The sequence below is a fragment of the Alexandromys fortis genome, unplaced genomic scaffold, assembly GCF_014885135.2.
Source record: "Alexandromys fortis isolate MF-2015 unplaced genomic scaffold, M_Fortis_MF-2015_v1.1 scaffold_81, whole genome shotgun sequence".
Taxonomy (NCBI): domain Eukaryota; kingdom Metazoa; phylum Chordata; class Mammalia; order Rodentia; family Cricetidae; genus Alexandromys; species Alexandromys fortis.
In genome coordinates this window covers 1,680,627-1,698,519 of record NW_026067960.1, presented here as the reverse complement: position 1 = coordinate 1,698,519, position 17,893 = coordinate 1,680,627, and the positions used below count along the sequence as shown (strand labels likewise).

General features: G+C 47.5%; 1 protein-coding gene across 2 annotated transcripts; it reads right to left on the bottom strand.

Moving 5' to 3' along the window:
• Window positions 1-643: 643 nt before the first annotated feature.
• Window positions 644-9,553, bottom strand: Pfdn4 (prefoldin subunit 4). 2 transcript variants are annotated; one of them, XM_050153049.1, is made up of 4 exons: window positions 9,315-9,553; window positions 3,860-3,967; window positions 2,662-2,802; window positions 644-1,040 (listed from the first exon to the last, which is right to left on the bottom strand). In XM_050153049.1, exons 1-4 carry the CDS (start codon window positions 9,336-9,338, stop codon window positions 909-911), a joined length of 405 nt encoding a protein of 134 aa, XP_050009006.1. In that variant the 5' UTR covers window positions 9,339-9,553; the 3' UTR covers window positions 644-908. The 2 variants fall into 2 exon arrangements, with proteins under 2 accessions (XP_050009006.1, XP_050009005.1); XM_050153048.1 differs by lacking the exons at window positions 644-1,040; window positions 2,662-2,802; window positions 9,315-9,553 and adding exons at window positions 2,810-3,415; window positions 7,390-7,711.
• Between the last annotated feature and the right edge of the window lie 8,340 nt (window positions 9,554-17,893).

Below are 17,893 nucleotides of genomic sequence, written 5' to 3'. Positions count from 1 at the left end.
GCAGGTGTTTGAGGGGTGATGAGGAGCTAACTCTGCTCTTAGAGAAGACCTGGGTTTAGTTCCCAGCACCCACATACTGAGGCTCCGGACTGCCAATGCCTTCAGATCCAAGGGATCTCATACCCTCTAGCCCCACGGCGACTGCACACAGTGCACACACACGCATAAAAATAATCTTTTTAAAAATGACCCTTCTTCTCCTTGCCTGAAATATCTGCAGCTACTTCATAACATTTTATGGGGGGTGCGTGTGGAGGACAATTTGGGGGAGCTGCTTCTCTCCTTCCACCATGTGGGTCCCAGAAATCAAACTCTGCCCTCAGACTTGTTGGGGAGTGCTCTTACCCAATGATTGGTCCTAAGGTTTCTTTTCCTTTTTTTTTTTTTTTTTTTTTCCTCAGTGTAGCCTTGCTGTCCTGAATGTCTCTATAGACCTTGAACTCACAGAGATCCGACTGCCTCCCGAGTGCGGCGATTGTGTGCCGCCACACCCACTCTAAACTTTTCTTTAGTTGCTTTGTAAATTGAAAACCTAGCTGGGCAGGATCTTGCCCTGAGGTCACCAATCCCTTTAGCCCAGCTTCCTAAAGTTCCTTAAGATTGAAAATTGCAAGAATTTTAAAATGATAATGTAGAAACGAACAGTGTTTAACTGCTTTTAATAACATGACATAAAGCCCCTAAAATTGATATAATCATTATGCAAAATACATACATGAATACTGTCTTCTTTTAAAAATATAAAATAAATAAGCAAAACATGTGAAAATAGGCAAGTTTCCATTAATTAAATGAAAAATTTAAAAAAGCAAGTTTTCTTCCGTTTCATTTAAAGAAGGGAAATTATCATTTAAGACAATATTCAAGTTTATTAAACAAGGTAAAAAAAAAAAAGTATTATAAAATGTTTAGCTTTCATCCGCCTCCAGGTTTATGTTGCTGCCAAACTTTGCGTATAACTGCACTTTCAGGTCGGCTAATACCCGCTGGATGGACGCCACTCGGGACTCTAAGGCGTCGATCTCTTCTTGCAAAGTTCTCTGGAAAAGAAACAGTTAAATTAATTGGCTTCAGGTGGATGACTTATACATGGGTGGAGTAGTATTTGACAGGAATTTTAGGGAAAGAGCTCCAAACCGGTCAGGAGCAAACTGACAGCAATAACTGGATCCAAGACCAAAGTCTGAATGAGCAAACATTTAACTCAGGCCAGTACTAGCGCATCATGGTGTCGTGGCTGCATTCCCAGTCTCTGCTGAGACTTGAATTCTGGAGAAGCAGCCAGTGCTCATAACCACCGAGTCAACTCTCCAGCCCCTTCTCAAGGTTTATCAGACGAAGATTCCGTCTCTGGAAGACTCAGAAATCTGAAGCAGAGACTACCATTTTAAGTAACAGTTGAGCTAATGAAGCAACAGTGTCGGGGCGACTGTGACCCACTTCTCACCAAAGGCTGGATGCCCTCTCACTAGGCACTGCTAAAGCAGCAGTTTCAACCCCAGAACCACACTTCTCCCCATTTCCTGAAAACAAGCTTCTAAATGTGAACCAAGACTTATGCATGGGGGGGGGGGGGTGTCAAGATCATGATGGGGAACCCACAGAGATGTGAACCAAGACTTATGCATGGGGGGGGATCAAGATTATGATGGGGATCCCACAGAGACAGCTGACCAAAGCTCCTGGGAGCCTGCATGGGACTGAACTAGGCCTCTCTGCATGTAGCTGACAGTTGTGTGACTTGGTCTGTTTGTGGGACCCCTGGCAGTGTGACCAGGATCTATCCCTGGTGTAGGAGCTGGCTTTTTGAAGCCTTTTCCCTATGGTGAGATACCTTGCTCAGCCTTGATGGGGGGGGAGGTCCTGCCTCACTTAATGTGCCAAGGTTTGTGACTCCCCATGGGAGGCCTTACCCTTTCTGAGGCATGAGGGAGTGGGGAGGGGCTGGGGGAAGCGAGGGGGAAAGGAGGGGAACTGTGGTTGGTATGTAAAATGAACTAAAAAGACTTATGCATAAGATCCCTCAGTGGAACATTACTATAGCAAAATATCGGAAACAAATTAACGCTAATAAGGGCACAGGGAGCAAATCAATGCCCATCAACACAATATTAAGATGGCCTCAAACAAGTCATAAGACAGTGGGGTGTTGGAGGCCTGCATGGTTCCCACTCAGTGTGCTCTGCTATATAAACAAGCATCCAATAGAGAAAATGCTCGGGCACCATGTTAACTGACCCAGAGAGCAGAGTTACACAGAGGGGGAGAAGAGGAGACGGGGAGGGGAGGCTAACAGAGCAGGTTCACCACCGACAGCACCATCAGACAGGGCGGCTCCCAGGGATTCCTTTCGACTGTGTAACATGCTATTGCATCCTCCAGGTTCTCAGCTGGAACCAAAGTTCTGGGGGCCGGACAACCACAGCCGTGCGCCTTTTTCTAAGTCCTGAAACTTCTCTGGGCCTCTGCTCCTCACTCTAAATTGTGCTATCTGGATTGAACAAAACCACACCTGTGAGTGCTCAGAGCCTGGGCCACTGCACCAACACTTAAGTGCCAGCGGGCACCACATCGCCCTCCTCCCGCAGTCACGTGTTCTTTATGCCAGGCTTCCCGATCTGAGAGTGAGATTCCGCCACCCAGGACAAGATGCCCGCATACCTTTGCTTCTTCTAACATTTCTTGGGTTTCTTCCTGAGAGTGGCTAATGAAGACATCTCCAATCTGGTACGGTATCATCAGGCAGTCGTCATCTGCCAGCATGATGTCGTCGCAAGCATCCTCTAAATTCTGCAGGTGTTTCTGTCAGGCAAGAGAACAGCCATGGAAACACGGTCAAGATTTCCTGATGGAACCAAGAGTAGAGTAATGCAGGGACATAGGCTCTCTGAGGGACCAGCATCCTAGCTACTGTCAGACATGGAGATGCGTCCATGGACTCGCTCAGGAGCCAGCACAGCATCTTCCGGGTAGCTCTAGAATGTCCCAAGGCTCTTATTTCTCTGTGGTGGTCAGTAGGGACCATGACCACCCCCTTCTGTTTAACAATTCCCCACACTGGGGGCTGGAGAGATGGCTCAGAGGTTAAGAGCACTGACTGCTCTTCCAGAGGTCCTGAGTTCAATTCCCAGCAACCACATGGTGGCTCATAGCCGTCTATAATGAGATCTGGTGGAAGGAATGTTGTATACATAATAAATAAATAAATCTTAAAAAAAAAATTCCCCACACTGCAAATCCTATCATCCCACAGATATAAACCAAAACACCAGACGATACACCTCTCGGTCTTGCTTGATGAAAACCAATGAGTGCACTGGGACTGGAGCCTCTCAGAGTACACGAAAAGCCGAACACCGGCCTCGAGTCATAGGACATGCAGCAGCAGCTCATGTCCCTGCGTCTGTCTGTAGGGCTGCAGGATCAGTAAACACAAGTGCAGTTTATCCCCAGGCAAATCCTCAGACATGGGTACAGAACTGCACTGGGGATACCGCACCAGACTCAAAAGTCTCGCTCACTGTTACTCCCCACCCCCCACTTAGGTGCACAAATGACCTCTCGAGCTGGGCTTGTAGTCACCTATAACCAGACAGGTCAGGAGGCTGAGGTAGGACTACAAGTTTGAGGCTAGCCTCAGCTACAAAGTAAACTGTAGAACAGTTTGACAGAGCAGAACTCTACCTCAATACAAACAAAAACAGACTTTGTATTTAACTGATCAAATAGACAGTGTCTCCAGTGATGGCAGACAGTGTCACCAGGGACAAGGAGCCACGAGGAAGCAAACACTCGCTAAACACAGTTCAGTGTTAAGGGTTACAGTATGACCTTCTAAAACAGATGTGTGCATGGGTACCTTCTTCACTTCTATTTCCTCCTTTAGCTCTGTGATCCGACTCGTATTTCGAGCAAATTTGTTTATTTTTTGTTGATCTTCGAAAGTAACATTGACATCTTCTGCAGCCTGAAAAAGATATTTAGTTTTCTGTAGAATTTCAATAGAGAAGTTATAGGTCGGCAGCTTACGCTGGGCTGCAGTGAGCAAGTACACCACCCATGCTAAGCGGAGGGGCTCAAGGCCATGAGACACTGCAGTGTGTCACACTCATGAGCTGATCTTGGTGCTAAGACAGCAGAGGGGCTCAAGGCCATGAGACACCACAGTGTGTCACACTCATGAGCTGATCGTGAACCTAAGACAGCGGAGGTGGCCATGAGACACCAGTGTGTCACACTCAAGAGCTGGTCTCCACTCTACCATCTTCTCATTATTCTATAGGACCACTGTGAACAAATATTTGAAATATAAAGAAGCAATTACTAAAAGTCCTGATGATGATGATGATGATGATGATGATGATGATGATGATGATAATGATGATAAAAAGAAAAGTCAACTTGCCCAAAGGCAGAATTTCCCAAGCTGGGTCATTGTTTCACCAAGACATCCCCAGGAAGCAAAATATTCCACAGTCAAACCCCCTTAGTGAATCTCACAGATTGTCTCTGAGGTACAAATCGTATGTGTGCTGTACGGGCAGAAACACGGTCCTTCTCCAGCTCTCAACCTGACACACTGCTAGAGAGTCACCGTGCATTTCAGCGGTTCTAGTTCATACAGTTAAAATCTGTGTTTATTTTAATGCAGTGAGCTCACCACAAGGTGACGAAATTGAACGTATCATACCTAACACTTGATGTGACAGAGCTGGAGACAAAGCTAAGTGTGTAGACAACAGATTATCTATGCAATAACAGGAAGAGCGAACGCTGCCTGAGCCCCTCCCGTGTGCTGAGAGCCCTGCTAATCCCACAAGGGTTCACCAATGTCGCCACTTCACAGATGACCAGCGACCTCAGAGTTTAGATAACTTGTGCCAACCACGTGGCCAGTAAATGAATAGACTTTGATTTAAATGCAGGCGATCTGTCCTCAGAGTCAAGTATACATATGCATGCCCATACATGTTCAGGTATGAGAATTCCTATTCAGTTAGAAGATGTGGCAAGAAGTTCTTGGATTGCTTCAGAATCTTAGAGGGGTTTCAGTGTATTCAAAAAGGAAACTAAATACCAACCTTTCCTTACAGAGTATTTATTAAAATAAGGACAGGAGTACTTGACAACAGCTTAAAAGGGAGTAAAAGTGTGTGTGTGTAAAGACAGGTCCTACTAGTTGGGCATGATGCCCGTCTCAGCATGAGCGATTGAGGCAGGAGGATTACAAGTTTGAAGCTAGCTTTAGATACATAGAGAAACTGTGTCTCAGAAAGCTCGAAGTACTAGAGAGATAGAGATGTCATGGCTAGGAATGCCTGCTGCTCTTCTAAAGGACCTGAGCTCAGTTCTCAGCACCCACACCAGGCAGCTCACAACTGCTTACCGCCAGCTCCAGGGCACCCGAAGCCCTCGTGTGCCCTCATGCACACATATACAAACAAAACTAAAACTTTACCCAATGAAGCTCCACATATATATATTCACACTTACAGATAGTATCTCAGATTGGAACTAACCAATTCAGGGACTTAAAGTAAGAAGGGCTGGTTCTTCTGCCAGCAGTGACACTAACTCTCAACAAGCACACAGCACAGCACCGGCTCCCGGTCTCCAGTAAGCTAGGGCACGAGGTGCGCACACAGAATTCTCCAGAGAATGAAAGACAGCACGGCTCAGTGGTCTGGACAGAGACAGGTCATCAGGCTCTCAACCTAGGAAGCAGCTCTGCATCAGACCCAAAGTGCAAGCCGGAAGAGCCCTTCCCACCGTGGTGTGCACGGCATGGAGGTTCAACACTGGAGCGTCTACCAACACGAGGAGGAGCACTGGACGCTGAGCAACCCCAAGGCAGACAGCCTGGCACCCTGGTTGCTTTGCCTGTGAGAATTTCCAATCTCCTAGACAGAGAACCCTGAAGACTTCTGTTTACCTTGGATGTTAACAGTGTTTTGTTTCCAAGTGAGCCTCCAAGCCCTAGAAGGCATTTATAGAGGACTCTATCACCATGAAGAATTTAAAGGTAATTTAGGTGAAAGTGGTTCTCAACCTGTGGGTCATGTCCCTATGGGAGGGAGGTTGAGCAACCTTTTCACAGGGGTCACCTAAGACTATCAGAAAACACAGATTATAATTATAATTAACATTATAATTCATAACAGTAGCAAAATTAATTAGGAAGTAGCAACAAAAATAATTTTGTGGTTGAGGTCACTACAGCATGAGGAACTGTATTAAAGGGTCGCAGTATTAGAAAGGTTGAGAGCCACTGGCCTAGCAGGACCTGTTTGACAAGCAACTGGGCAGAGAAGTTTCTGAACTGGAATCTGATCTGATACTGGAATATGACCGATAAGACTATTAATATTTGGATGACAAAGAGTGCTTCAAGTTGGTTGGCTATTTTCTATCTTCCCAAAGCAGGCATTTCCTGGTGTAGCCCTACCAAACAGCAGGGATTGGCACCTGTAGGACCCAGTTCCTTGAAGTGGTTTTTCTCCCAGTGGTTAAAGACTGTAGTCAGTAAGTTAAAGGCAGGGTGCTACTTCACCCTGTGTCAGGGGGTGGTCCCCAGCAGCAGCTAAGACATTGGCACCTGTGGGCCCTGAAGGCAGCCGCTCCTATAACACATCTTGTTTCTTTTTAAGGTGCTAGGGGAAGAACCAAGGGGGCAAGCTGGGCAAGCACTCTACCATACAGCTGCCCCCAACCCCGCGTCTACATTTCTTGAACTGCACTCTGGCAGAGAGACAGTAACTTTTAGCTGGGATGCAAAGACATCAAGAAGTTGGTTGAGCCCACACACATCATATGCACACTAGGTAGGCACTGCAGGGGTGTCCAACCTTTCGACACTGTGACATGATGCCATCTACAGATGGACTGGGCCACATTCACAGCTATCCTGGGACCAAAGATCGCAAGGTGAGCATGCCCAGGATACAGCGTGCACATTCTCTGGAAGGGTCTTGGTAGCTTTCATGAGGGCAAGCAACTCCTGCCTTAACTGAAGCCAGTTGCAGCAACCAGTGAAACCAGTTCTTTTCTAGTACTGAAGGCAGCAGTGAAAGAGAGGCAGGGCACACTCCAAACCGCACATGCACAACTTTAGGTAATTTGCTTAAATCCCTGAAGCTGCCCCTGATCTGTCTCTCATCTGTGAAATGAAGAAGTTACTCCTACCTTTGCAGGGATGGTAAAATGAGTACCAAGCACAGGGCCTGGGTGTGCAATTACCCTTCGACAAACGATAGCTAAGTGTTTTGTCTGCTCAGTATTGCTTCCAACGTTCGATACAAGGCTAGCTCTGCTGCTGAAGTGCTCGCCCGGCACAGGTGAAGCCGAGGTCCACCCCCAGAACTGTATAAAATCAGGTGTAGTGGAACAAACCTGCAGCGGCCTAGCAGTCAGGAAGTGGAGGCAGGGGGATTGAGAGTCCAAGTTCATCCGCAGCTGCACAGTGGCTCTGAGGCCAGCCTGAGCTAATGAGACTCCATTAAAAATAAATGAAGGAAGGGAAGAACGGCGGGAGGGATCATGACAGATGTTAGGGAGTTCTGCTAGGTGTAAGAGACGTGACTTGCTCTGGAGCCAAGAGAAAAGTAAAATGCCCCGAGCCTTGTCAATACCCTTTTCTTGTAGCATCTTCTGGGAGTGTCAGAGGACGCAAACCAAGTTTAGGTACTAAGAGTTGGGTGCCCAGAAAAAAAAAGTTCTCACCAACTTCAGTTGACAGTCCGACCTCTGCTACAGACCAGCCAAGGCTACACAGTGACACCTTGTCTCAAAAAAAAAAAAAAAAAAAAAAAAGAAACAAACAAACCAACAAAAACACAAAACCAGGGACAAACCTCAGTGTTTATCACATAACTAAACAGTATAACATTTGGGGCCCAATCTAACAAAAAAGACAAGAGGAACCCATTTCCTACTTGGCCAAATCACCAGATCTTGAACCATACTCTGCTACTACTGTCTAACACTTTGTGTGACGCGTTCCCAGTCTCGGCGATCATCCATTCTTACAGAAACTGGAAGGGCTGACCATCACCATTCAGTGGTCACTAGATAGCAAGAACACCAACGACATTTAATCCTAACACTGGGGGGGGGGGGGCTGGCAGAGGCAGGCGGATCTCTGTGAGTTCGAGGCCAGCCTGGTCTACAAGAGACAGGAGAGGCACCAATGCTACAGAGAAACCGTGTCAAAAAAAAAAAAAAAAAGTGGGATGAAAGGCAGGTAGGACTCCCCTTAAACACACACACACACATATACACACTTAAAAAAAAAAAAAGAGCCTGGAGTGAGAATGCTGTTTAAATCCCAGCTTTTCTTCTGTACTTCGGTTTCCTCATCAGCTAAATAAGGATAAAAACACAATCCCCCAAAGGTTTAAATAGTATATAAAAATAAACAACACCCAAACACTAAGAACAGTACCGAACACGCCGTAGAACCCCAAATGTTATTTTTCTTTCTGCGATTTTCTTTTTCCTACTTAGACTGCACATGTGGAAATCCCTTTGGGTTATAATGGAAGTTGAGCAGAGGATCGGACAGCCATGTAGTATAGTTGCCCATCATGAATGAGGCCCTGGACTCAACCCATCAACACACCAAAAGCCAGATGTGGTGGCAAACACCTGTAATCCCAGCAACTGCAAGCTGGGTGGTGGAGGTAGAAGAATCAGAAATTCAAAATCATCTTCAGGCTAGAACACACACGGAAGACCAAGTCTTCTAAAGGTGTGATACGACACCACAGAGTGAGCCCCTGGCACAAATTATTGGGTGTCGTTTTATAATAAAATAATAAAGAGCCGTGGTTTGGGAACAGACCAAATCCCCTGACACAGCACCTTGCCAGATGAGTCACCAGGGGATGGCTAACTGTCAAGTGCGGGGAGTGGAATGGGGAGGATGGGAGGACCCGCGTCCTTCCTAAGGAGCAGGGGAAATCCGGCGTAAGCACCGCGCTCCCTCGGGCCGGCTCCTCTAACGTCATTTAACTCCAGCCTTCGCCTGAAGGGCACCGGGGCACGGAGCATGGACGGAGCCCAGAGGCTGCGGCACCGGGTCCCCCGGGATGCAGAGACCAACCCGGTCCCGGAGGAGGAGACACACGAGCCCGGGCAGATTGGACGCTTTCCCCGCACTGCGCATCCCGTGGCCCCGGCCCCTCAGATACCGCATCTCCTCAGACCCCCGGCCACCTGCGCCCCTCGTCTCCTCGACCCCCACCCCGTCCCGCATCTCCTCAGCCCCCCGGCCGCCGCGCCCACGCCGCCCGGGATCCCGGCCCGGCCACACTCACCGCCTTCTTCATGGTGGCCGCCATCTTGGACTGGTCCACGGGACGCAGGGGAAGACCAGCCGGGCGCGCGCCACCCCCGCGAGGTCCCGCTCGGGGCCCCGATGAGCCAAGCCCCCCTGAAACACAGCCCCGTCTCCACACTGCCTCCAACGAGGTCTCTGACGGTGAATTCCAAGGACAAGGACTCAGGGAGGAACTATAACCTGGAAAGAGTTGGTACCTTCCAATTAAAGGGACAGGCGGCTTTCCTCTCGGCCGGCATAAACACCACGTGCGGCCAATAGAACGGCCTGAGAGTCCAGCCACGAGCAGCAGGGGGAGCGCTGGGTGCCACCCAGCTGGGCGGGCCGGGAGGAGGGAGAAATTCTTTTCCCAGTTCTTCAGCAAGCTTTGAAGTGGCAGTGCTACCTAAAAAGGAGCTAGGGAGGCTGGGGGCGTGGCTCCGTCTCCTTTGGTAAAGTATTTACACTCAAGCATGAGCCCCTGAGTTCGATACCCAGAGCCCACATTAAAAAAATGAAGGGAGGGAGGGAGGGAGGGAGGGAGGGAGGGAGGGAGGGAGGGAGGGAGGGAGGGAGGGCCAGGGAAAGCTACAAGCTGAAGGCACTGGCATGCAGACCACACTTGAAGTTGGCCTTAACTTGTGTGCCACTGGCCACTGCAGAGGACACACTAGAATGGAATGAGCAGCCAGGAGGGGATGAAGCCAAAGGCAGTGACCCCAAAAGGCTCTAGAGCAATATAACAGATTCAACAGCTCAGATGGTAGGTTGCTGGAAGATAATTGGATTTTAAATTTAATTTTTATCAAATTATTTGTTTGTTTATTGGAGACCGTGTCTCTTGACGTAGTTCTGTCTTTCCTGGGACTAGCTACGTAGACCAAGTTGGCCTTGAACTCAGAGATCCTCTTGCCTTTGCCATTGCTGCAATCAAAAGTGAGTTCCACCATGGGCAGCTGAAATTAATTCTTTTAAGTATTTAAACTGGTTCAGCCATATGACTGCTACTCGCTCAAGTTTGGTAGCCTGAGAAGGCTGTCCACCCAGAGGCCTGGGAGGCAGGAGGCTTTCCTCAGCGACCAGGACCACTGTTAACGTCCTTGAGCCTTGAGACAGGCACAGAGCTCTGAGCTCTGAGGACAAAGGAGCTGAGAACTTGGGGCAAGGGTCACCGTCTCACCTGCCAACCAAGCAATGTGGGACAGGGATGGGCTTGAGCAGCAGACAATGAAGGCATGGCACCGGGCTGGGCACCGGACTGGGCACCGGGCTGGGCACTCTGTGCCTCGGCCATCCCTCCCGTGGCTTCTTCAGACATCAGTCCTCACACGGGCACGCAACGGAACAACGGAGGGAGGGGGACAGAGCTCAGCTGTCTGCTTACAGTGCCGTGATTCTCAGCCTTCCTAATGCGGAGCGCTTTAATACAGTTCCTCGTACTGCGATGCTGTGCTGACCCCCAGCCATAAAATTGTTTCATTGCTACTTCATAACTGTAATTTTCCTAGCGTTATGAACTGTAATGTAAGTATCTACTATGCAGGATAACTGATATGTGAGCCCTGTGAAAAAGGCCTTCAACGACCCCCATGGGCCATGACCCACAGGTTGAGAACTGTTATTGTAGTATATAATGTATGTACCCATTTGATTACGGTCTGTCTCCTATCATTACAATGCATTCCTTGCTCATTGTGAGCTTACCGGCAGGCTCTGTGGGTAAAATGAACTCAGACCCCTCCCGAGGAGTCTTTGCCCTCTGCACTCCGCTCCTTAGCAGCTGCACACAGAAAGCTGAATCTCGGCACCTGGGGCTCCCGGTGGCTCCGCTTTCAAGGAACTCATTTGTATAACACCACAAACCGCAGATGATCCTTGACTCTGGAACCCTTGGAGCAGCTCAGAAGGGAGAGCTAGTGTCTGGCTACAGGTCAGTGGAGACTCTGTAGCCAGTGGCGCGCATTGATTGAACCAAAAGGATGCCAGGCACTGGGGATGCTACGTATCAAAAACAGAAAAAACACCCTGTCCTCTTATAACTTGCCATCTAGTGATAGGAGACAGGCCGAACCAAATACTTAAATAAGGATCGTGTGCCCCCAGCAAGCATGCACAAAAAGATAAGGAACATATGCAACTCTGTCATGAGAACTCTGCTGGGGAGGCATGCAAAAAGATACAGAAAACACAAAATCCACTGGAAACCAGCATTCACTAGTGTGTGCAAACACACCCCAGCTATAGAGTATGTCACACGGGGATAATGAGTGTATTCGTTTTGTGGAAGTATGTATGTTTGTGTTCCCTCCTCCCCACCCCCCAAAAATAAAAAACCTGCAACATGGCTCTATGCTCACTCTGCTTGGCGAGGGAGCCCATAAGTCTGAATGGCAGGAATGGGCAAATCTCTCTAGCAAGAAGTAATTTGATCCTGTGCCTGCAGGGGGCGCCCAAGGATCATGACTGTGTTCCCCACACTGTCAAGTCTACCTCCTGAGAATTTGTATTTGGATTAAATTTTTTTGTAAATTATTTTGCCCTGACAGTGTTTGGAATTCTCATGTCTTTCTACAGCATGTAGTGTCTAACTCAAACTAGGCTTCCTCTCTGATTATTGTGTGACATCTTTCCTGGAGAGTCATGGACAAACATCTACTCACCTAGACAGGGAGCCAAAGAAGAAACAAAGTAAGGACACCACAAGAATCCAATTTAGTGAACCAATGGGTTTACCGAGGTTCCTTACAGGACTGTGTGGGGGAGTACTGGGAGGAACATAGAGAACTTAAAGGCCTTTGGTCCGGTTTCAGAGACTCCCCCACTGGCCACCACAGCCAGACACTAGCTCGTCCGTCTGATCCTGGCTCAAGGAGTACAGCTCTTAGGACCCAGGTTTGAGGTTAACTACAAAAAGATGTGGGATGATGGGTTCTTTCTTTTCTACCTCTGCTAAGAGGACACAGGGTCCTTTTCCTCCAGAAGATACAGGAGCAGGGCACCATCTTGGATGAAGAGGCCAGACCCCTCTCCACACACAGAATCTCCCAGCACCTTGCTTTGGGCTTGTTCTTCTCCACAATGCTGAGAAGTACATTTCTATTGCTTATGAATTACCAGTTACCCAGTCCCGGGGCTTCTTTGTTATAGCAGCATAGACTAATACAGACTCTTGCCTTAAATACTCCCACCCCTGCAAGCAACTCTATAGTTCTTTCTGGCCATTTCCCTGGGAACTCTTTCTCTTCTACTAAACCAGAAGTGCCAAGGGAAACAGACCATACCTGTTCATTAATGAGTAAATAAAAGCATGAAAGAATTTAAGAATAAGCACCTGTGTGCTTAAGGATTAGAGAGTAATGTGAAGTGCATGACAGCCGCTGGGGCATTCGTTGAGTTACGGTGTTCAAGAGTCCATATTTGTGTTTGCTTTTTTTTTTTTAACTTCTCTTAGGAGGAGTACCATGAGCCTCACACAAACTGTGAGCCTGTGGGCTGGTCTCCTCACTTCGTCACCAGGGGGCACCATGACTCCAAACTTTCATTTTTCTTCTGTACAAAGCCTTAGTACTGCAAAGTACTACGAAGTAGGAGGACCCCAAATCAAGTATAGTCACCTCTTGCTAGTTTCAGTTTGTAATTTCTTTTTACCAGGATACATATTTTTTCAAAGATATCCTGAATGTATGGGATTTTTAGACCCATGTGCAATAGACCATTCATTCCCTGGCTCTGTGTACAGCTTGGGCAGAGGGCTTGACCAGCTTCCAGAATACTTTGAGTTCAGTCCCCAGAACCACAAAAAAAGATTTAAAAATAAAAAGGAAAAAGAAAAGTAAACCACTATCTAATTAATCTGCTTACATCAGTGGTACCTGGCCAAGCAACTGTAACTTTGAGAAAGGAATCTTCTTTTTGGATCATAGCTATTACCCAATACCCATTCCCTGGTGTGATCCATCCAGTGGGGACTCGCACTCTGCACTTAGCTGGGCGCGCGCACGCGCGCGCGCGCGCACACACACGGCTGCTCCCACAAACAGGTCTGATGTGCACTGATGTGGACATCTTAGATATGTATACCCTCCTAAAGCACTTTGGATCTTTTTCTAGGGTTCATTCTTACACCTGCATTCTAAAAGCCAGACCTCAGCTACCTAGCATTCTTCAAAGACTGTACCTGTTCAGAGAAGGTCAGACAGATTTGCCAAGTCACTGCGAGCCCAGCTCAAGACAATCCGATTCAGCAGTGCAGTGAAAGCACCCAGAAAAACAGTGGAGGTGTGGGGGGCACTGCAAGGAATGGGTTCCCAGAGGCCAGGGTGCCCGGGCAGAGGGCCCGGGAGCTCTCAGAAGTCACAGTGAAAACGTGTTGAGTTTAGGGACTTGGACCCAGAGTTGGGGAGATTTTAGGAGCCAGCCAGCAAGCAAGGTGCCTTCAGTGTCATTCCCCAAGGTTTGCTGCATCGTTTTCCTAGTTCCTCTGATGGATATTGTGCTGTTTGCACATGTAGTAAAATGTTATTCCTCAAAACTCCAGCCAAGAAAATCCAGAAGACCGGGGAATGTGGCAATATTCTTGAGGCTGTGGTGAGGTGTGGATAAACAGCTCTGGGGTGGGATTCTATGTAAAGGGGGAAAAGCCGCTCTTTCTTCGTGAGTTGCTACAGAGCATCTGCCCACTGTGCTCATGTTCATGCTTCCTGCTTTACAGACCCCCACACTTGGGGAACTTGCGCAGTTTGTACATTGTAAAGTGGACTCGGGCCATGCTGAGCGACAGGCTGAGAGAGGACATCAGAGTTGTGCTGTCCGGTGCCAGAAGAGCAACCAGCATAATGAATGGAACAGCCGCCAACGGCACTGAGCAGGGATGGGTGGGCGGTACCCGCGCCAGAGGGAAGACAAGAGAAAGAGAAGAGCAGGCGAGATCTGGGCTTGTCCTGGGTGCCCTATGTGAACTGGCCTGGGAGTGTGGCCCAGTGGGTAGAGTGCTTGCCTAGCATGCACAAAGCTCTGAATTCGAATTCCCAATTTTGGCAGAAATTCATGCTGGCCTGGCCCCAGACGGTTAGCAAGTAACCCTCACTAGCCATGAAACCCTGCTGGGCTATACTTGGCCTAGCTCCAGAGTTTTTACTCAGCCCCTAATCTGCTATGGGACAATGGTATCCTGTCAATTGTATTTAATAAAACGCTGATTGACCAGTGTAGGCTGGGCGACTAGGCGGGAAGTAGAGGCAAAGTGACCAGAACAGGAGAATTCTGGGAAGAGGAAAGGTCAGTCTGCAGTTGTCACCCAGACACAGAGCAAGCAAGTTGTTACTGCCTTACTGAAAAAGGTACCAAGCCACGTGTCTAACACAGACAAGAATTAAGGGCTAATAAAAGTTATAAGAGTTAATAAGAAGACTGAGCTAATAGGCCAACCAGTTTATAATTAATGTAGACTTCTATGTGTCTATTTGGGACTGAACAACTGCAGGACCGGGCTGGAGAGAAAAGCTCAGTCAACACCTAATCCATCCTTTGTGTTACAGATGCCTTTTGTGGGCCCTGTGTGAATCTTGTCTGAGAGTTTCCCACGGATTTAAAATCCGTGCAAAACTTAGTTTAGAGGAAACCCGGAAAACCGCGGTACCTCATGAATTGGGTATTTGCACCTGGCGTTGTATTGTCGGAAGCTTCATTCAGTTTGTTCTGAGAGATGGAAATCTAGTAGCTAAAGTGTAAATATAGGAAAAAAATAAAGATGCCAAGAGGTGAAGGGAAAGGCTTCACTTCACTCAGACTGAGCCCCTGCAGCCGCAGAGGTTAAGTTCTTTCTCATGTGTCTCTGAGTCTTCCTTTCACGGACCCGTGTGAACCCACAGACCTGCGCCGAAATACTCACAACACCCAGTACCATGTAAATCAGCATTGATGGTCCCCGTCCTCAGAGGCAAACAGACCTTTCTCTCTCCTCTCTTGTCTCTCTCTCCTATCTAGTGCACTTGTGCTGTCCATGTACCCGTAGGTGTGGAGCATGGTGGCTATGGATTTTTAGGCTTTCAGATAAAAATTAATACTAATATTAATCAGTATATAGTATGATATGCTGTACACAATGATAAAAAAACAAAAGCAAGCCATAAAATTTGCATATTGTGATCCCAACTTAAAATTCAAAGCCTAACAATAAATAGAATACACAGGAAGAAATCCACAGAACTCTTTAACAGTTGCTAAGAGGGATGGCTTATTTTTTTTCTTGGTTGATCTTCCTCAAATTTCTTTTAATGTTGAGACATTATTTTCATAAAACATAGGAAGCTTCTAGTTCACTACAGAATAATCTGTTCTTCAAAAATCAGCAGAGAAGGTCAGCTAATACACCCCAATTGGACTCAACCATAGAGCCCAATTATCAAAGACAAGGGATAAATAAGATCTAAGTCAGCCCTTTGTGTCTGCCTGGGGTTTCTAAGAAGCCACTAATTAACTACAGTTCCTGCCCATGGGTATAATCATCTGTGTGATGGGCTCAGATCCCCTAACCCATGATGCTACAAGAGATTATAGTTATGCACTGAATCTATACATTTTACTATTGGGAATTATTTTGCTCACTTAACCTGTTGCCTGATGATATGCATATGCTTTGATAATTAACTCACCTTATTTTAAGGTATGGATATGTGAAGGCATATGCTCTCTTGTTTGTGAAGAGGTTTTCGACTCACACGTCCATTTTCTTCTTTTTTTAATCAGATGAAGTTTGACTTGAACAGATTAGAATCCAAACGTATGCAGAACCTTACTCTCCAGGGGTACCAGCGATAGAGTAGTTGCTACTTAGTTTGCAAACTAAGGGAGATTTATTTGAGTGATTTTCTTACACATTAAAACAACTTAAATAATGCATGCGTTGTTTTTCCTGAGAGGTGTGTTGTCCTATTTTAACTCATTGCAGGCTTCGCTTTGTTAAGTCTCTCCGCCGACGGGGGTTGGAAATGAACTGTGTACATCAGATTCTCTGTTTGGTTTTTGACTGGAGACTTACTCCCGCTGAATAGAATGCTTTCCTCATAGCATCTGCTCCATCTTCCTCAGCCAATATCCTTTAGTTCATTTTGGGGCTGCACTTGCTACAGGAGTGAATTCACTTGGGAACGGAACCAGCCCAAGAGGAAACAGAAGTAGAGAAAAGGTAATTGATGTGTGTTGAACTTTGATAAGTCTCTAATTCATACCCCAAAATAGAACCTTTATGTCTAATTTAATGACATTAAGTAGTCCATGATTAGCACATTTTTTATTTCCAAAAAAATGATTCCATTTCAGTGCATATTAAATTTCCATAAAAGCTTTGCAGCAATTCCACCTAACTGGAAACGGTGGTGGGTGGTTCATGTTGCTTATTTTAAGCTTTGTTAAGATTCTTCACTGATGGGTGTGGCCTTCTGAATGAGAATGGGCGCAATGGGCTCACAGATTGAAATGCCTACTTCCCAGGTGGTAGACTGTGGGAGGATTAGGAGGTGTGGCCTTGAGGAGGTGTGAAATTCAGAGTGGGCTTTGAGGTTTCAAAAACCCACACCAGGCTCAGGCGCTCGCTCTCTCTCTCTCTCTCTCTCTCTCTCTCTCTCTCTCTCTCTCTCTCTCTGTGTGTGTGTGTGTGTGTGTCTCGTGCACGTGTGTGTGTGTCTCGCGCGCGTGCACGTGTGTGTGTGTGTGTGTGTGTGTGTGTGTGTGTAAGCTTATACTGTGCATTCTCTCTACCCTCCCTTCCAAGAGTTTAAATGGGATGCTTCAGTTCGGTGTCTTTGTGTCCACGAAACTGAAACAAACTTGAACTACCATAAACAATGAGTCCTAGACAATAAGACCTGTGAGACCCGCCACCCCACCTCAGCTGGTGAGCACTGACCTACGTGAAGGAGGAGCCTTCAAGAGGAATCCAGCTCCAGCCGCTAGCTGTAGGACCCTCAGTGAGGACAGCTGTAGCTGGTCCAGCAGACCTACCAGAGCGGGGAAGGTAAACAGTAACAAGAAATGGCTGTTTCCCATCTCTGTGTGGCAGAGAAAGAGCACCCGGCAGTGATGCCAACCCATCCACTACAGAAGTCGGGAGGATGGCGGTCGGCTCTTTCCTATCTCTCAAGTGTGAGTGTGTGTTATTTGACTTTGGGTAGAGTGCAGAGGGTGCACCCTCACTCAACAGGCCTCCCTATCCTTGTTCATCCCTGACACACAGCGCTGGCTGGGGCTGGTGCCTGGCACTCAGCCAGGTCTGCTGAGGACTCCTCCAAAGAACCCCATTCTGACCGGAGAGAGTGAAAACAGATCAAGCAATCTCTGGAGATGTCTACTAATTAATTTTCAATGGGAAATGCCACCACGGTGGAAGAATCTGGATGCTCACGGGTAAACACATAGGATTCCAATCATCCTACCCACACTGTGGTGACCTTGAAGCTGGAGCCAGCCCCTCCTCATTGCCACACACTCCTAAGAAGGAGAACAGAAGGGCTCTCACAGCTGCTCTCCCCGGGTAGACTAGCCAGTAGTACAACCTCTGTCATAAGAACAGTTGGGCAA